The sequence below is a fragment of the Abramis brama genome (genome assembly GCF_963993115.1).
Source record: "Abramis brama genome assembly, chromosome: 8".
In the NCBI taxonomy this organism is placed as follows: domain Eukaryota; kingdom Metazoa; phylum Chordata; class Actinopteri; order Cypriniformes; family Leuciscidae; genus Abramis; species Abramis brama.
The window spans coordinates 34,064,156-34,085,657 of NC_139970.1; the positions used below are offsets into that span (position 1 = coordinate 34,064,156).

Sequence of the window (21,502 nt, forward strand, 5' to 3'; positions counted from 1 at the left end):
ACACGAAGTACTGTCTCTTTAGAGCGGCTTTACAGCAGATTTGAACTCTTTTTGCATCATTGATCATTATTTTCCTGTTTATCACTGTAAGCTGCTTTGAAACAATCTGTATTTTATAAAGCGCTATATAAATAAAGGTGACTTGATTTGACTTAACCTAATACAGGATCATACAGGACTTTTGATGGCTAAAAATTCTTTAAATCTTAGAAGTGAAGAACAAGTGATACAAAGGAGGAAAAATGTTTATTTGGCAACATACTTGACATTGTTCTTCTAAAAGCAGTGGAAAACTACCAATACAAATAGCAGTTTAGGTTAGGTGATATTTGTATAAAAGAGCCGTTTTAAATTACTGGTGAAACCGCAGCTCCAAGCTCAGAGTGCTAAACAAACACTAAATAAAATGTGTCTTATGTTCAGTCTGAAAATGCTGCAAAGTCATGATGCTTGTTGGCACATTTTCACACAGAATACATTCTTCTCATAAGACAGTGGTGAAAATGTAACAAGTATTACAAAAATATTTCAATAAAACACCAAAGCATAAAGGCAGATAAGTTCACAGAGGTTAGTAACTTGTAGTTCGGCATGAGGACTTCCTGAAATATATACTTTTAAACCACCAGGCGGCGCTATTGATCAATGCTTCGCATTCTGTCCTCAGTACCACGTGTGCTTTTCAATGGCGTCATTCATAGCAGGTTTTCAAAGTTGAAAATCACAGTACTGACATCTACACAAACATTTCTTGCTCTCTATACCATGATGGTGTCAACAGGAGTTGAAATAAAAATGGATAGATTTGAAAAAACCTGACACAAAAATACTGAAAAGATGTGCACAAAAAAAAAAAAAAAAAAAAAGAGATAAATTTGCCAACTAAAAACTGTGGAGGGAAAGATATTATAAAGTTAGTGTTGGGCGCATGTTGGCCAACTACATTTTATAAAGTCCTAAAGTGCCACAGTCTTCTTTAACCAGTAGCCATATAGTGGTCATCATCGTCCATTAAAACATATGCATACCATTCTTAAATCTAGTTGTTTGAAATGAACTAAGCAAATAAAAGATTGTGATAAAGGCTTACCTCTCCAAGTACAAAACCTTACGCATCAAGTTATTTTAATAAAGAAAAAGCGCTCTGCTAGAGTTTCCCCACAGAGTTGCAAGTAGATTTGGCGAGGAAAAGTCCATGTGTAGTTCAAAGTAAACAGCATCGCTCTTTGAGGCTCTTCTTATTCTTCTTATTTTTTCCCTTCCCGTTTTTGTCCTTATTTTCTGACATCTTTTTAGCACGGACTTCCCTCATTAGATCAAAAAATACCTTTGGAAAAACAAAAGGCTCATTATTGCTCAGTATGACAAGGTTGTATGAAAACAATCAGTGCAAACATATAATCCAAAATTGGATTCTGCTACATTTAGTAAACTGTAGCCACCATCATATTTCTGCATTCAAGGCATCTATCATTCCGGAATACAGACTGGATGCATATTATCAAAGCAAGTGTATGGTTATGGGCAGCAATGGAACAATGTGTTACTATGCTTCTAAATAGTGTTGTCACGATACCAAAATTATTGTTTCGATACCGAAACCAAGTCAAGTATTGCGATTTCGATACTTTTTCGATACTTTTCCTGAAAAGGGAGAAACACTCTCAAATATCATTGCTGTGCTTTATTTTAAAACCGGGACAACATTCTAATCATATAACACACTAATAAATGAACATATGAACAGCAGATATATTAAACATTTGAACAAAATATGAAATATCAAAATATAAAAAATAAATTAGAGCAATGACATTCAAGGTAAATTTTTTTATAAATTTAGCAGCATTATCTCATTTATCATAAGAAACATAAGAGCTTTATCTTGATTCTGAACTTTGAATAAAAATATGAACAGCGATTATATTAAACAATGTTTAATATTGGTAACATATGATAAGCCTCATTGGTGATATATTTGACATGTGGGGAGAGAGTTGTGGAAGGCCTATACTTCATGTTAAACATAAATATATAGCAGCAAAGACAACGTCGGCAGTGTTGACGGTAAAATAGGCTACTGAATATTTCGTTCTGTATTGAGAGGTGCAATATTTGAAAATCGATAATATTTTTTTAAATTACATTTATATTGTATTTATCTCAAATCTTTCAAACATCAAAATGTCATTTATTAATATGTATTCGTGTCAAAATGACATAGAAACATATTTTCCTATTCTATTTTGCCTGGAAACGCTTCCAACACGCTTGCGTGTTGCGTGCAAAATAGGCGTTGGTTCTATTTCTAGCATGCACGCGTTTTCCGTGCGTCTCGAGCTGCGCCCAGACGCGTGTGTCACGCAGGCAGTTAACATGGGAGCCGAAATAAAAACGGACACGACACGCAGCCAGTGTGTCGCCGGCCTTACAAATCTGGAACGCGGTCATTCTTATAAGTATCGATACTAATAAATTAAGGAATCGTGACGTTTTTAATTTCCGATTTACTTTTGAAGTATCGGTGCACCGTGCAACAGAGCAAGGTAGGCAACGTACTTCCATATGTCACTCATCGCGTCATCTTTTTCTACAAGTCGTGGACCACTTGTGCTCGCACATGCAGCCATCTCGCTGTAGTGTTTTGTCACATGACACTGACAGCGGCAGGTTCTTTGCTGCGTGCGTCAGGAAAAAAAACACAGATGTCCATAGGGAGGCGTTTTTTTATTTTTTTTTAAGTATCGATACTGATAAATTTAGGTATCGTGACGTTTTTAATTTCCGAGTATCGCGATACTTTTGAAGTATCGGTACACCGTGCAACACTACTTCTAAATGGTTTAAAAAAATACTACTACTATTAATAATAATAATAATAAAAAAGATAAATTGAAATAAAAAACGAATTTATATTTATACATATTGTGACAAGTCTCCAGAGTGCATCGCCCTGTAATTACTTCTCAACATTCAATCAGCAGCCATTAACAAGTACTGATCGGCCACACCTGTGCTTCATTAAGAAGAGAGAATATTAGCAGAGCAAGAGAATGAAAGGGTGAGCTAGTTCTCCACTGCAGGAAATGCTAATAGTGTGTTCTCTTTGTCTCTGCTTCTCCAGATTCAAGTGAGGATTAACTGATCAGCACTGGCCTTCTAACACTGGAAAGCCACATACCTTTTCTGCACCTTCATCACTTCATCAACCTTTGAGCACCGTAATTCCTACGTTAAGATATTACTTTATGTTCAATATAAACCCACTGCGGACGTGTGCTCTGCAAGTCAGTTTGGTCTGTGTCCTCATTCAGCCCACCACAATACACACACACACCATTTAAACCGAAACTTAAACGTTATAAATGAATCATCTAAATTTAGAAAAAAACAAGCAGAAAATGTACCTTGTCCACATTGGCTCGTGTCTTGGCAGAAGTCTCTACATACTGCACACCCCACTCTTCTGCTTTTCCTCTGGCCTCCGCCACTGAAACCTTCCTCCGATCCTCAAGGTCCGACTTATTTCCAATTAAAACCAGTGGAATCTTCTCCTCCTCAGCTTTAACCCGCAGGATCTGCTCCCTGCAAACACGCACTGATACATTTAATGTTGAGTGTTCCAATTTTCCGATTATACAAGGCCACAATGGGAGATTCAATTTTCTGATTATGCTACAGTAGCTTACAACTCAAGTAGCAAGAATGGTGCAATACCACAGACCTGAATTCTGCTGTGGCTGTGAAAGATTCGTGCTCTGTTATGGAGAACACCAACAGGAAACCCTCCCCGCTACGGAAATAATTGTCTCGGATGGCCGCGTAGTCTTCCTGCCCAGCTGTGTCCAAAATGTCAATCTGGACCTCTTCTCCGTCCAACACCACTTTCTTCCTGTAGCTGTCGGCCTTTGTGGGCTCATAATCTTCAACAAACTAAAGGAGAAAAAAATACCAATATCACTGATAAAGTAAATAAATGGCAATGCAGAAAACAAAAGTATATTGAAGACTACCAACACTTTTTTTTTTTTTAACACTTATGGTTTTCCTGTAGCTCAAACAGTACAGCGTTGGCGCTTGCAACGCCAAGGTCATGGGTTTGATTCCCAGGGAAGCAAGAACTGATAAGAATGTAAATGTGTACCTTGAAATGCAATGTAAGTCGCTTTGGATTAAAGCGTCTGCCAAATGCATAAATGTAAATGTTATGGAGTAAGTAGTCTCCTGCATCTACCAGATTTTGTACAACATATAGTCTGTTGATTTACCTCATCATACATAAACTGAAGTGTGAGGGCGGACTTTCCCACGCCTCCACTGCCCACCATAATGACTTTGTGCAGGGCGAGGGAGCTCTGACCCCTACTCTTATTGGCTGCCATTTCTAATTGTCTCCCTCAGGTACACCACAAGACACCCACAGACAAACTGGCACCACCTGTGGAGAAACAAAAGTATTATGGAGAAGCTGAACCATCAACACAAGAACAGGTGTGCATTTGAACTTTCATTGGATCATGGTACATAAATCATACAATACAAATATATTTTATCATGCTGGTTCCAAAGCATTTTAGAATTACCACTCTATACTTTAATAAAACTTTCAGACAATTGTAAAGGTAATCCTTATGGCATGTTTCTTAATAAATTCACCCTAAATGCAAATTATGTATAAAGTTATTAGTATCCAAAGCCTGTTGGATTAAAAAAAAGGGGTTATTGCCCAGCACCAGTAAGAGTAAACTTATTTTTTATTTTTGGAGGCTTCCTCTTGTCACTCATATCACATTTACAAAAAAGCAACATATGGTTTTGCCATGTACATGATTAATGCCACAAAAACCTAAAAAGGAGGACAAAAACATTTCCCACGCAATTATCAAATGCAATACCATGACATTTTTAGTACATTGGAGCACCAAGTACAATGTTCCTGGATCAACATTCCGATCAACATTCCAATCAACCAATCAGATTTGAAGGACAAGTTTACAATTTATGTGAAGTTTAGGCGTACAACCAGGGCTGTGTGCTTCTACATCAGTGTTATTCACCAATATTTTCCCTCTGATTTTTCAGGGATACGTTAGGGTTAGGGTTAGGGTTGTGTTTTCAGACAGGAATGTTGTTCCACGATCAACAAAATATGTTGTCTAAGGGAAGCTCACACTACATGACTTTTGGTTGGACTTTGCTGTCACAGACAGATTTCCAAGGTCTGCGACAAAACCCCCGGATTGCGGCTAAATCAGTGCTTGTTGCATCACTGATGCTTGTCAAGTAAGAGACAGTCAGAGAGGTGATCTGAGCACGTCTCGAGCAGTCACAGGCGCTGCCATATTTTCAAACCGGTTTGTTATTATTGCAACATAATTTTGTAGTGTGTGCAATGCAACAACAAGGTGGAACTAATCCAGCCATTCAAAGTGCAGATGGTATAAATGGAAAAATCTCATAATCACTTGAGTGAATTTCTCAATACATCAATACATTTCACAAAACATTGGTAAGGGTATCTTTTTTATTTTGCATCTTTCTTCTTCTGGACATCTGTAGCAATGGCTCTCACTTGCCAACGCATCACCAGGGAAAACACCTATTTATGAAATTAAAATGTTGTGGAAGGAAAGCCCTGGGTTTATTTTTATGAGCAGCACTGGTACTTTTCCCATCCACAACATCACAATAGCACAATAAACCACTTATGATGCATTACTTGAAAAGTACACACCATAAAAAAATTATAAAAAAAAAAAAAAAAAGTAAAATCACATCAACAGACTGATTCTTGCATAAATGGCACTTAAAACTTGAAAAACGATGTGTACTGACGTCTTTCTGCGGTTGAAACAACATACCTTATGATGTTCATTCATGTTTACTTGATGCTATAAATTAACGAAGTAAGAGATGATCAGTTCACGAGCAGCTTTAAAAGGTACAATATGTATGATTTTTGTAATAAAATAAACAAAAATTTCACTAGCACAGTGTGATATATTTCCTGCAATTGTGTACTTACAATATCCCAAAAGTTCTCAAAGATTTTTAATTTCAGAGAAATTGCAATTTTAAATAATGGCTCGTCCCTGTTCATTGTCGCCTGTCAATGATGTAATATCCGCATTATCCATGGTTTCCCCTCATACCGCCATAGTAACCATGGTGACAGACCTGGACAACTGCGTTACGTCTAGCGTCACACTGTTGTTGTTTCGTTCAACTATTATGGACCATGGAAAGCAGACTTTGGGACAAAAGGAGAAATAAAATGAGGATCAATATCAGCGTGGCGTTTTCGAGATGCCGAGAGCTTCACGTCCGCGACTAACTTCGACTTGACAGAGACGCAGTTCTTGCATGTACTTTATTAGACAGGTGAGCAAATGTACATAAAACGAATCAATGTTATAGCTCAACATGAAGAAATGTTAGATCAGTATGTTATTCAAATGTTGATCTAGCTTACTGCTAGTCTCATACAGCAAACAAACTAACACATAGAATAACATTATAACTTTCAACACACTCAAATGCAGTTTAGTATGTTAGTGTAGACCAAATGAAACAGCGCTGTGTTACCTCACAAGTTTCATTCGTCAAATAAACTGACCTGTGTGAGTAGTAATTCAGCACTTGTGGGTAGTTTGGTAGAATGAAATGTCCTTAATCCTTTATATCCGTGGGACTCGTGTGTGACGCTGATATCTGTCTCTTATTAGCAATCACGACCTGCTTCATTCCAGAGTCATGTTAAAAAACATCAATGTATTCACTCATCCATAAACATTATTAGATCCTTCGGCATGACGGCAAGTTCCATAATTCTGCTTATGCGTCATCAACCTACGCCTTTGTTATTGTAAGAGGTTAGTGACCCCTAGTGGCGAAAAAAAATACATATTGTAGTTTTAACTGAGGCGCTACAGCGAACAGTCAACACATTAAAGAGCCACAAAACGGCATTTATTGTTTAAATTTGTATTTTTAAAAAATGACCAAATTTGAAAGTTGAGACTGTTCCATATCAAAAGTAACCTGCTCTGCCCTGTCTGTCAGCGTGTTCTCAGAGTCCTCTTTGCTCAGCGATGTATTTTTCACTGCGTGAGAACATGATGTGTGGCACCGCGTGAGAGTGGCATAGCTTGTCGGACATAGCAACAGTAACTAAAGGGGGCGGGTCTTTGCGAACGGTCATGTGTAATTTGAGCACTATTGTTATATGGTGCATTATCTTTGGAGAACCACAGCTGATTAATGAGGATGATACTTAAGCTTAATTAGGTCTGAAATCCAAACAGGCTATTTCTGCATCTTGTTATGATTCATAAGACCATTCATAGGAGAATAATAAGACCACAGAAGAACTTTTCATACTAGTCTTCTTGAGCAGAGGAAAGGGGAACATGACCCACTGCTTCCAGCTATTGTTCCTGGTGGTCCCAAAAAAAAAAATGCTTCAGTAGGAAACTAGGGCATCGTGCAGGAAGACGCAGGAATCTGCTAACGAAGGCTTATTTAAAGCTGTCCATTTAAGATGCTTGTTGTCCCATTTAGTCATGTTGGGGATGGGCAATATCCCAAAAATAGCAAAAAAGTCAGCAAGACCCCACTGATGCATTTATTTGACCAATAAGATCATGCATTTTATAATATATACCTCAAATATTTACTGCTAACGTAACCTTCTTGTTACAGAAAACAGTTGTGCTACTTAATATTTTTGTGGAAACCATGATTTTTATCAAAACATTCAAAATAACATTTATTCAAAATAAAAATGTTTTGTAACAATTAAAAAGTCTTTACTGTCATTTGATTTAAACAATGTGTTTTGAATGTAATGCATCACTGCTGAATAAAACTATTACTGTTTTTTTTTTTTTTTTTATCAAACCAACCCCAAACATATCCAATAATGTAACAAAAACAATGGTCAGTGGTTTTATTTGATTGTAGATAGCAGCACTTTCTAGGAACACTTCGGAAAATAGCTCAAAAGTGCTAAAAGATTGTACTGGTAAAATCCAAATGACAACACAGTGGAACAATACATGCACAATGTCATCGGCGTTACAGAAAATGCCAGTTAAATAGGGTTAAACAGGGGCTGGGCAAACTAAAATGATGACAGATATGGATATGACCTACATATGCATGCTTCTTAAGCTTCTGAAACATTAATGATGGCCCTACTCCTCCTCCCCAGGCTGGAGGAGTTCATTAGGATTCCCTGAGTACTGTCCACATTCTGCTACACTCGTTCATCACCAAACCCCTGTGAGTAGGGCCTGTGGAGCTGCCGTGCCACTAAAAGCGATGAGCATTCTTCAGCTGTGTCGCCCAGTGAGCCTCTCCACAGCTGAGGGAGAAGCTCAGAGATCAATGATGATTCTATTCCCACGCAGCACAGTTTCTCTCATTTTCAGCCATTTAAATGGATGCCAGTTTTGAAGAGGGTCACTGATTTCATGCACAGGAGAGCTATGCCCTCTGCTTGAGTGGAGTGGCAAGCTGACCTATTCAGCTTCACCCTCTCTGATTGCAGGGCTGCTGGGGACAATCATGGGACACGTCAGGAGCTCGGGCAAGGATAAAGAAGAGGCCAGAGCAAAGCAGAGCAGGTGACGGTGAATGGGTCAGGGCCAGCATTAGGCTAGTTCACATGGCACACTTCATTCACTGATAAAGCATTCTAAGGGTAATTGTAACAAAGGACAGAATACATACAAGCTAAATTATCATCATTATTTTAACTATATTAAAAACCCTGGTATGATGAGTAACACAAAAATGTAATATGTGTAATATCTAGTGCAATACTAGTTCACACTTGACTGAGAACAGTGTGGTATTGGGATACATAAATAATACCCCCCCCCCCCCCCCCCCCCTTTTGTGTAGTTCCTTTATATCTGATTGTACAGTCTTTTTTTAAAAGGAAGTGATTGTTCCACTTAATTGTGATTGCCATTTTAATGGTGTTCCTAAAAATCAGCTGTTGCCAGCCATAGCCATAGGCAAGATCATGAGTTCAATTGCCAGTTATCACACTTACTGAAAAACACAGCTTTTTTGATGGAAACACCTGCCAAATACATAAATGGATTGATTGGATTGGATTGATGTTGCAAATCAAGACAATATTAAACCCCTTTTATTTGGAGTTTACTGAGTGTTTTAATGTCAACTTTCAAAAACATTGAGGTTGACCCTGACTCGGTTTATAATACTAAATTTGTCAATATTACTGCATGCAATTAATTAACTACTGTTTAAGTGTCTTCATTGTCACATGATCCTTCAGAAATCATTCTAATGTGCTGATTTGGTGCTCACGAAACATTTCTTTTTATTATTATCAAGGTTAAAAAAAAAGTTGTTCTGGTTAATATTTTTGTGGAAACCATGATGCTTTTTTAGGATTCTTTGATGAACAGAAAATGCATAAGTACTTGCTTAATAAAAGTATTCATTTCTTATAAAAAATTAACAGAGCCCAAAATAATAAACGGTAGTGTACAATGATTAACACAGTACATTTTAATATTGTTATTTTTAATGGTTGACAGCCTCAATAAATACAGATTGTATACTTATGAAATGATCGTGCTCAAAGCTGACATTAAACTCTGCTCATAAACTTGGGGTATTAAAGGCAAGCTATCTTGATTGCAGAGAATAAATATTTCAACAGCTATACAGAAGTTTAGCTTGAAGTTGTCTTTCTGGAATTGATTTTACAAAATAATAATTAAAAAAAACTAGGCTATATAGATCCTCTGACATGCTGTGCGAGAGGAAATATCGAACCTACAGGAAACCAGATGACTTTCTTCACTGAGCTAGGCTTGTATGGAACTTCCTGGCCGGATTGATGGGAAAAACAGAGGGGAAAACTGGGCCAAGACCTGATAGGGCTCCAAACATCCCCCTCTCTCCCCTTCCACATCATACACTCACTTCCCTGCATACTTTCCCTGTACACTCTCATACCCTCGAGACCAGTGCCAGCTGGGAACAGACAGCAGAGATAAGCTCTCATCTACAACAGAGACCGAAAAAAGGAATGTACAGCGGGGGAACAAATAGGCTACAGTACAAATAAATAACATGAGTTAGTACAGGCAGGTTATAAGCTTTGATTCAACGGCAATGCCCTGGTGAAGAATGGGTAAACAAACAATGGACACACACACACACACACACACACACACACACACACACACACACACACACACACACACACACACACACACACACACACACACACACACACACACACATCTTAGAGGCAGAAAGCATTCTCTATCAGATCTTTCAGGTGAATGTGAGTATAGAAGCATGCCTCGAAATAAAACAGAGTACCAAAAGTAATGATAAAATTCAGTAATAGTGTAATAACAGTGAAAAGCTAAAAAAGAGGTTTGAAAAGAAATGGAAAAAGATAATACATTAGCAAAAGAGCAATGAAAAAACAGTCAGTCTCTGGAAAATCCTCTGACATACTGATTAGAGCATTCCTCTTAGATGTATTCATGGGACTTTCTTGCCAAATTGCATCATAGGCCTATTTTCTAAACTTAATGTAATGCACATGGCCTTATAGATAGGGTGCAGCGGGGGTAGTAGATCACCTCACGGACAAACTGATTCTTTTTCTGGACCTAAAATATGTGATTAAAACAAATCAATTTTGATCAAGGAACATCTAGGCTATAGAAACGTATGGAAGCCTTTCAAACAAACACACCTGCATTTCTTACTTGTTACACATACTAGAAAAAAAATAAAAATAAATAACCATTTAGTACAAATCTGAAAATGACTAACAAAATAGCACAGTTCATTTTAAGTTTCATTTATGTTAATGTCCTGCTACACATACAATTCATTGTTTCCAGTTGAAATGAACACTAAAGGCAGTAGGCCTAATAAAAAAACGTTTATTCTTTTCAGAAATTATGATTACAGGGGCAGTTTATTTATTAATAAAGACTTTGTGTGGTTCCTTGCATAATACTACACTTACTATGACCTATGATGCAATGCATGTTTACACATTTTCAAACTTGCATCATCACATAATCAGCTCCATTTGGGTTTTCTAGCGTAGTAAACTTGCTTGGTAATATTTTTAGTGACCTGTGAAGGTCAAGTATAGTAACCCATACTCAGAATGTGTCCTCTCCATTTAACCTATCCAAGTTAATGCAGAGGACACATTCTGAATATGGGTTACTATACTTGACCTTCACAGGTCACTAAAAATATTACCAAGCAAGTAATATTTGTAATATTACCAAGCAATAACACACAAACACACTGCAAACCATGGACATACACACCCAGAGCTTTGGGCTGCCATTTTTGCTGCGGCGCCCAAGGAGCGATTGGGGGTTAGGTGCCTTGCTCAAGAGCACCTCAGTAATTTCCTGCCTATTGAGAATCGAACCCAAAACCTTCGGATTACCAGTCTGACTCTCCAACTGCCCCCACTGCAGTGTACCTGGTACAGAATTGCACTTGTGGTGCTGAGCACACAGGTGTCCTGTGTTTGGTTTAGGTTTGGGTTGAGGGATGCACCGAAATTTCGGCTACCAAAAATCTTCTACCGAAATGGTTTTGTAGGGCCAAAATCAACGATGACTAACAGACGCTTGCCTTGTTGCTTTTAATATGAAATAAACTTTTATTACGAAATTCAAACAATAAAAGACGTTTTGGAGCTTTTTAATGCGCTGTGACAGATCACTGTAGCCATCTCAGTTCGGCAGTACGGATCAAGCGCATGTGAAACTGATCATCTCATGTCCTCTTTACTACTATACAGCTCAAAATAAACATGAGTGAACACCAGAAGGTACGTTGAAAGATACAGTATAACTTACCAAAATGAATCCTGTCTCATAAATCGCTCAATCAGTGTTTCAACCGGGAAAATGAGTCAATAAAACAGCTTGCAGGCCGCTATACAATGGCAAGCAATTTGAGACTTGGAAATACCACAGTATAGAAGTAATACAAGCATGAACAGCCATCTCTAGAGATTTGTCAGATAGAAAGTGTTTGATTTTTGACAAAAGACGAAGTTGATAAAAGCTAGATCCAATTACAGATGAAATTTGTTTGCCAAGTTTTAAAGATTTATCCTAAAGAACACCTAAGTTCCGCACACGCGACGATCTAAAAGCAGATGAGCTTCCCAAATCAATGCTGTGGCCTGAAAATTGTGGGACCAAAAACGATCACCTCAGTTATATCTTCATTTAAAGTAAAAAAAAAATTGTAGGCTAGCCAAGATTTAACCTAGTCTAAGCACATTAATAGAGATGTAAATACTGAAGGATAATTTCTATTGATCGGTAAATAGATCTAGGTATCGTCGGATATCCCTCGTCTTCCTAGAATGGAACTCAAAGGTAACATAGCTATACAAAGAAAAGAGGGAAGGCGCCAACATCAAACCTTGAGGAAGACCACAGGCGAGATGAGCAATGGAAGAGGAAAAACTACCTAACTTGACTAAAAACTTTCTGTCAGATAAATATGACTGAAAACATTTGATGACTGTTCATTTTAACCCCACCCATGACTCTAATCTAGAAATCAGTGTCGAGTGGTCAACACATAGTATCAAATGCTGCAGATAAATCTAAAAGAACAAGGACCACAGAGTCACCAGAGTCAGTAGCTAAAAAAAAGGTAATTTAACACTCTCAAGAGGGCGGATTCAGTGCTGTGAGCAGACTTAAAACCAGATTAAAAAAATTCAGAAATAAAATTACAGTTGAGAAAAGACTGAATACCTTAGAGATAAATGGTAAGACAGAAATAGGACGAAAGTTATTCAAAACAGAAGGGTCCAGTGAAGGCTTCTTGAGCAAGGAAGTGACGGTAAGCCACTTTAAGAGTAGCAGGAAGGAACAGAACCAAGAGACACAAAGAAAAGACACCAAACCCCACCCAACAGAGTCAACAATTAATATAATTGAATAAAATCTAAATATTATAATATCAAGAGAACAAAAGGAGGGTTTTTGATTAGCGAGGGTGTAAATAAGTATTTGTTGAGAGATAGGATCAAAAACATCCCTGGATGCAACGAAGGGATAGGAGGTTCGATGTGGGAGGAGCTTACTTTGGGTCATAAATTAGAGATTTTGTCATTAAAAAAATAAATCTCAAGAGGCTTTCACATAAAGCATCAGAGGCAACAGACATCGTATTGACCGGAGGATTTATAACAGAATTAATAACCAAAAACAAAATCTTGTGTCTAAATCTTTTTTTTTTTTATTAAAAAAATACGTAGCTTTTGCAGACATAGCAGCACTCTGATAAGCCGATAAGTGGTCTTTGAGCAATTGAAAATAAATATGCAATTTATCCTTTTTCCATTGACGCTTGGCCTTTCATGTTTGCCTTAAAAGTCTGGTATCAGAATTATGCCACAGTTCTTTTTTTTTTTCAAAATTGTCACTAGCCCACCCCCGCGTCCATTTGGGCGGGTAGAATTAAAAAACGTACAGTCATCAGAAAAAGGGATTAAATCACCAACCTTTGTCCAGTATTTAGTGATGAACATATGCTGCATACACATACTTTTTGAGTGATAGGCATGCAAACTTTGGAAAAACAATATTTATGGCTCTCAGACAGGTATATTCAATGCAATTGTGTTGATAGAAAAAAAAAGAAAAAAAAGATGCATTTCTAGTTTCAACAATATATGTTGTCCAGATTTTTTTCCTTAATTAAACGAAAAAGGTATCCACTGTATGCAAAGTGACCAACATTTGTTTTCTGGCCACTGAAAATGTTGACCAAATTACTCATGGAGTAAATTCTCATCTCTGGCATTGTACCATATGGGGCCTTTAAATGAAAATACCAAAAGAAAGGTTTGTTAAAAACCAAAATATAAAAGGATATTAAGATATCTTTAATACTTCTTGAGTTACAGGCATTCAAAATTGGGGCAAAAAAACACAAGTGCTTTTTTTCCCATTTTTGAACGGTCACCCAAGTTGGCATAATGCAACAAAGATTGCTAAAGTAAATTGATTTAACTAATAGACCTACCAATCACGGTGTAAAAATAAAATGATGATGTTGCAATCTTTTAAAAAGTGATTTTTCCCCCGTGTAATTTGGCTCCAAATCTCAGTTGAAAATAGTCATTTTTGACCCCCTTCTACAAAATAGTGGATTACACCGTAAATATACATCCATGACATTTAATATTTTGACTTATCTATATTTATCTTTCTTTCTTTCGATTTAAAAAAAAAACCAAAATCAAAAATTTGAGCCGGGGAAGTTTCTGCAATTTGGTTGATTTGACACTGAATGACCCTTTATCATTTTTTCAGTGAGCCTGTTGGTATTTGGACACATATGGATGGTGTATGATTTAATTATTACATTGCACCACTCACTTCCTTCAAACATGCCTGCCCACCCCCAGATCAACATACATTACAAATATTAAATTGGTCAATTTATGATCAGATGTTTTTGTATCTGTATTGGAAAAAAAAGTAAAAAATAAAAAGCAATAAACACTTAATTCAAGATAAAGGTGACCTTCCTCAATGCTTTTCTAATTTGTAACAAGACTCTTTTTCTTAAACTCATTTTATTCTGGCATAATGTTCTGGTGTTCTTAATGTCATGATCGTTCACTTTATAATTCATTATTCTTGAGTAATCTGGATTGCAGAGGGTCATCAGCAATCTTATTTGAGACGATTTTATGTCTGAACCTCCAAAAAGAAACATTCTTTTAAACATATTGAATACTTGGAGGAGAATGTAAACGTCCATGCATGCTTTTGAAGCCACCGTAGTTCCTATAATGCTCTTTTATTCATGCTCTTTCATGCCATAGAATATGGGCATATTTTTCTATAATTTTGTTTGTAGAATCAAAGAAAAGGCAATAAAAGAAGGTCTAGATATTGATTTGTCTGTTACTGATAAAATAGGTGAAGCTTTTAAATATGTTGATCTGTGGTGCTCATTTGGGAGATGCAGGTTCAATTTTTCAATATTGTTTATTCCAGACCTATGGAACACAAAAGAAAAAAATCTATAGAACATTCCGGCCATTTTTTTCAATATAAAATTCTTCAAAATTTTATTTACTTTTTAATTTACATTTAACTCTAATTTACACTTAAAGCCAAACAGGTTTGGAATTGGAACAATATGACGGTAAGTAAAAAAAAAAAAAAAAAAAAAAAAAAAAAAACATTGTGTGAACTATTCCTCGACACAAAGATCTGCATTAACTTAACTGCCAACCAGGATCTGCTATATTTTGTCAGATTTTATAATTTATGAATAAACTAAAAAAAAAATCGAAATCTGTGCAGAAAAGCAAATAATCTGTCACCCAAGGAGCTTGTTTCTCCCTCTTACTCAAGGTGAGCATCTCTGCTGAATACTAACCATCTAGAGCTGGGACACAGAGGCTTCATTCAGATATATAAAGGCAATGGTGTTGAACTGGGACGTTTCAGCCATGTTGTTATCCAGAACGAGCATGGAGAAAGGTAAATCTCTTCTGATGGACAATCTCTTTACACATTGCTATTGGATAATATTTTCACACTATAATGTGAATAACCAAGTAAAAGTAGCAAAATAATTTCCAACTTGCCACTACTCCCTGCTCTGTGGGAAAGGTGGACTTCATTTCAACAGCACTGTGAAAACATTCTCCAGAGCAAGTGAAATAAACGTCTCAAGTATCTCCCCATTTCATTTACAGGGAGGGAAAACAATTTGCTTAGCTGTTAGGCAAACATAAGGAACTTTCCATTCAAATAAATTACAGGTAAAACCTTATGCAACCAATCTGGGAAAGGACATTTTTTTAAATTGTTACTTAAATGAATGTTACACTTAAGTTACTATTTATGAGCAAATGTGAAAAGGCATCTGCCGATAATTGAGATTATTGATCTTTTTTCCAATTATTGGCAAAACTGATAATTATATGACCTTTAATTATATGTATATAAAAGTTTTAAAAGAAGTATGTAGCAAGTTTTTTTTTTTAGAAAACACAGGCAGAGACCTCCATGTAGATTCACAGGACCGAACCACACAGCAGATCTCTCTCTGTTTATCTCAAACCCTTTTAACATATTCAGAGACAGACTCCATTGGGCTTTCAAGGGTTATGCAGGGCAAGAGAAACATCCCATGTGGGAGCATTTAGAAGCAAAGTCAAACCCAAGAGACAAATTTCTGAACTAGCTCCTGGCCTCACATTCCTCACTGGTATGACTAGTTCATCATGACCCTCTGCAAGATTACACAAGAATAATGAATTAGCCTAGCCTATAAAGTGAATGATCATGACATTAAGAACACCAGAACATTATGCCAAATTAAACAAGTTTAAGAAAAAGATTACTGTATCAAATTAAAAGTCAGGTTATACCCTAGTATTATTCCAGACTTCTGAACACAAAAGAAAAAAATTCTACAGAACATTTTGGACATTATTTTCAATAGCCTGGATGCCAGCCGAACTTAGCCCCGCCCACAACATTTGAGGTCGGGAAGGTCGGTCTGGACTTGATCCGTTGTGGAGCAACTATGCTCGAACCAGAGCTGTTCGGACCAATCAAATTGTCAGGGCGGGCTTTATACGACGATGGAAAGATGATCAACAGTAACGTAATCATCCACTTCAGAAGATCTGCATTAACTTAACTTATTAACTGCCAACCAGGATCTGCTACCTGCTGGGGAACGTGGCAAATCAGCACCTATTGCCTAAAAGGAAGCGCACAGAGCATACTAATGATGCTGGTATGAGACTGTCTATAATAAAAAGCAGAACTTAACCTTTAACCAACCTTTTGTTTTTTTTTGCCAGAAGATCACATGACATAGTAAAAGAGAAACAAATCTAAGGGAAACTGATGACATTCATAAACTTGACTAGGTTTCTTCAAAAAGTACCCTGATTCACCTCAGAAAGCAATCACTACCACAGAGGAGATTTTTCAGGGGAAGAAGCCCAGCTCTAAAACATTAGCAAACAAGTTTGACACAAAGACATGATTCATGAATGTGAACTGAAAATATGTTCAAAAACCCACAATGTGTGGGGTCTATTTCAAATTAATGCTGTTCTTTTGAACAACTATTTTCAACATTGATGATAAGAAATGTTTCTTGAGCACCAAATCAGCATATTAGAATGATTTCTAATATGCTTCTATTCTAAATATATATATATATATTTCAAGGATCATGTGACACTGAAGACTGGAGTGATTCAGCTTTGCCATCACAGGAATAAATTACATTTTAAAATTAAAATAACAGCCATTTTAAATAGTGATAATATTATTGGTGAGCATGGCTTTTTAAAAACAAATCCAACCCCAAACTTTTTAAAGATTGCATATTGTGGGGAATTTGGCAATACCCAGGCGAATACACCTGCCAACGGGGTATTTAAATACAATATTATAGATAAAACATAATATATGCATCAACAAAGAGGGGCGTACAATGAATGATTCAACTTTTCGGCCTATATTTTCCCCCTGTAATCTGATGAAATTCTACACCGACAGGGTCAACATAGTTACACATCAACATGACATCTGGAACATTATGACTTAGATAGCGAGAATGTTCACTCAATCATCTAGAATTAGGTTTAATGCTATTAAGTTTTAAACTTTATCCTATTCATAAACTGAGTAGAGACACATGACTTCACTGTTAAAGTGGGATATTTTGTTGAGGAACATTTAAAAAAAGCATCTGAGCAGGTGATTACTGACAAAACAATGAATGATTATTCTACAGCCATTCTCAAAATCAAATCTGGTCTTTCTTAACCTATTTTTTTCTTAAATACCCACACAACATCAGCAATAGCCTAAGCCTCTAGTACACGTTCAACACCAAAGCAGATGTGTGTTCCTTTTTGATTGATTTAGTGATATCAATATTATTAAAGTGGCCATTTTTGCAATGACTCACTCTCTTTCTAACACTTTTTCCAGAGCACATTTTTTGCAGTTCAGGGACCATCAGAAACTCTATATGAGAAAGACCTGATGGCAAATGTATTAATAAAAGAAATCCAGATATAAAAGTAAATAGTAAAATATAAACACCAGAGAGCTCAGAAAGTATGAAATATCACCTACAAGTAAACATGTGTCCAGATTTTAATGATATAACATGACTAGGGAACAAAGTCTCAAAATCTTTCGGACTCTAACCTGCTCAAGACTCAAAACCTGCTCAAGTACCCAACACAGACAACTGGTTAGGAATCACTGACCTAATTAATGCTGAAAACTATTAAATAGCTAAGTAAATTGAGGAAAAAAAGACAGATTCTGTCTGGAACAAAGTACAGAAAAAAAATTGCAAAGCTTCAAACATGTGTTGAACCCAGAGGCTTGACTTTTTCAAACTAACCAATTCAAGTGCACTGCAAGCCACCTAAAAAATAAATAAAAACCTGTTGAACAAGCCCCATCAACCTAAGGAGAAACTGTTATTTCAATGTGTGGCACTGCACAAGGATGTATACGTCTTTTTATATTGTTGTTCATTAAATAAGCATTGTAGCTTCCAAGCTAATGTCACGCAAGACGCTATCAATCATCAACGCTATACAAAAGTTCAGAAATACGAACAGGTCAGGTACTACAGGGAGTTGATTAAATATGCGCATAAAATACTATAATAATAAATGTAAAGATCAAAAACATTGAGGTAACTGGTCCATGACTTTACAAGTCCCATACTGCAGGGTGATAAGGGAACAGACACTATTGCCAGAGAGGTCACACCCAAACAACCTAGTGACTGGTAAAAACTGTGACCACTCAGAATTTAAAATAAAAACAAACCAAAGTAGCTGACATTACAGATTCTGCTCAAGTCACCCTACATGCAGGCTTGCTTTCAAGGTTAATATGTATGCTAGATACAAGGACATCTTAAATAATGATCAAACTACTGAGACAGAGAAGCACATCTTTACAGCCATCTTTCATTAATGGTCAAAAAAGACTAAAGATCAACTAAAATAGGTTGTAAGTCTAAACGATTCAGAGCTGGACTGTTTTGTGTAAACATAAAGGAAACAGTTGAGATGGAAAAAAATAGGGGAAACGTAGTGCATTCTACATTTTTACCATTATTTAGGTGAATATAGTAGGCTCAGAAGTCCCTGAAAGATTAATAAGAAGTAAAATTAACACTTTTCATACACAAATAGAAGTGAAACATTCCATGAACACTTTGGTGTCCAAAAAGAGAGAAAAAAAAGAAAAAAGATATTGTTTCATGTTCTAAACGGTATCCAACAGAAAGACAAAAAAAGCCAAAATACAAAAATAATATAGGTCTATTTTTATTTTTGTACTTATGGGAAATACAAGTTTAGCAATAACTACAAACTAATATTTGGTCCCAAACATAATGCCACTTCTGAATGACAACTTCATTGTGCAAATTTGGATAAATAAAGTTAATAAAAACACAATTGAATTGTATGTGTTTAATGTATATATATGTATGTATTTAGGGTTTAGGTAGGCATATGTTTCAGTTCTTGTAAGAAGGTCCAACAGAGAAACTGGACAGAAAAATAAGTCATATTTAATTAATTTGACCTAGTGAGTTTAACGTGACATATTTTTGCCGTTTTAGCACCTAAATTTACTTGCTTTACTACTTTATTTTCTGAAAAAGAAAAGCAATATAAGGGACACATGCTGTACTCTAGTCATTGAAAGTGTTAAATATCTTTGATTCATACACGTACTAGGCTAAGCAGAACATAAACGTTGGTGCTTTGAAAATAAACCTCCACATCAGTCAAACACGCGCAACATCCGCAAAAACGCCCGTCTCGCGTGATCTGTCATCAGCTGGGTCCAACTAGCAAAATAATTATAACGGCTGTCTTATTCAACTGACATTTTTCATAAAGACTGAAATATGCACAGAGGGACTTCTTATAACTGACTGTCGAACAGTAACAAAAGCTCGAGCTGGCGTAGAAGATAATTTCTAGATTTCAAAAACAAGCAAAAGAATGGATAAATAGGAACACAAATATACACATTACCTCTCGGTGACTTTGTCCTCCACAGTCTCTTCTGCTATCTCGTGGAACGCATTAATCGCCTGTTCCGATACACCCTGTAGTTCCTCTGAAGCTGAAGCTGCTGGTGTCATAAACCCCACCCTCTGGACATGCAAAAGAACAGGATATGATGTCGTTAACCGTAGACCCCGCCCTCGTGAGGAGGGATGAACAGGATATGATGTAATGAACAGATATGCTGCTAGAGATACCAGCCATAACTTGTGATGTATGTTATGTTTAGAGTTTAGAGTCAGTGTATAGTAAATGGTATGACTTTAATAGAAAAATACTGTATTCATAACTGCAACTTTTATACACAAGTTTGCAATCTTTATGCATGATTTTACCTCAGTGTTGACCTTAAGACTACAAAGTAACAAATGTTAACAAAAACTGTTAAAATGTAGGTATGATAAGACCTTGAATGCTTTGTAGCTAATTATAGACATAAAGACCCTACCCTAATATATCATACAAAACTATATAACATATCACACACACTGGTTTTAAAAGTCTGCATGAAACGGAGGTTGCAATAGTCTTATCTTCTCTATTGTGATGTGTATCCAAGTAAAACGGCTTCTCGATCAAGAAAAATTAAGGATGGATGGGACTTTTTTCCCCCATCGGGGGTTGATTGGTATGGACCATTGTTGTTTGCTATTGCTGTGATGATCTCATGTAAGTGACAAGTTGTCACGCCCTCGCACCAGTGAACACGTCATCAAGAGATGTTGTTGCAAGAGAGAAGGGAAGTTATTTTGATTAAAGATTATGAGGGGACATGAATTTGAAATAATAATTAATAATAATAATAATGCATGGATAAATAATTTATAATAAATACTGCCATATTCCAGAAAAATATGAGTAGTCAATTTTGATTTTATGGTGACTTTAAAATGCCTATTATGGTGCCTATTTTATGCCAAGGATTACCAAATATGAGGGTCCTGTTCCTAAAATATTAAAAACTGACATTTTATTTTATAAAGACCTATTTATACTGTGTAAGAAAAAAAAAAGTTTATTAAAATTAGTTATTAAAATGTTATCTGAAAAATATTAACATTGCAAGTTGACGTTGTAAATTATTTCTAGTCTACCCACTGGTAATGATAGCAAAGATAGCGTACAGTAAATAGGTTATTGATGCCCCCTGTTGTTGAACTTGAATGAATGAATAAATGATAATGATACCATACACAGACAAATAACAATATAAAATTCAGACAGTTTATATACAAGTGAGCCTAACAGATTCTAGACTAAAGACTATAATGACTAGTCTACTGTATGGTTTTGAGTTTCTCCAGAGAGTTGTCGGGCCTTCTTCACTAAGGAGGT

At 36.3% G+C, this 21,502-nt stretch overlaps 1 protein-coding gene across 1 annotated transcript; it reads right to left on the minus strand.

The window, feature by feature from the left end:
* Positions 1–227: 227 nt before the first annotated feature.
* On the minus strand, positions 228–20,262 carry ralba (v-ral simian leukemia viral oncogene homolog Ba (ras related)). Its single transcript, XM_084123170.1, has 5 exons — positions 20,135–20,262; positions 4,269–4,438; positions 3,725–3,933; positions 3,408–3,585; positions 228–1,327 (listed from the first exon to the last, which is right to left on the minus strand). The coding sequence occupies exons 2-5, from the start codon at positions 4,380–4,382 to the stop codon at positions 1,205–1,207; spliced, it is 624 nt and encodes a 207-aa protein (XP_083979296.1). The 5' UTR covers positions 4,383–4,438; positions 20,135–20,262; the 3' UTR covers positions 228–1,204.
* Between the last annotated feature and the right edge of the window lie 1,240 nt (positions 20,263–21,502).

Bases quoted from the DNA above. Each gene is read 5' to 3' on its own strand.
- ralba (XM_084123170.1), bottom strand. From the start codon at position 4,382: ATGGCAGCCAATAAGAGTAGGGGTCAGAGCTCCCTCGCCCTGCACAAA. The intron at 3,934-4,268 runs GTAAATCAACAG...TTTCTCCTTTAG, and splicing joins TTCAGTTTATGTATGATGAG to TTTGTTGAAGATTATGAGCC. The intron at 1,328-3,407 runs GTACATTTTCTG...GTTTTTCCAAAG, and splicing joins CACGAGCCAATGTGGACAAG to GTATTTTTTGATCTAATGAG.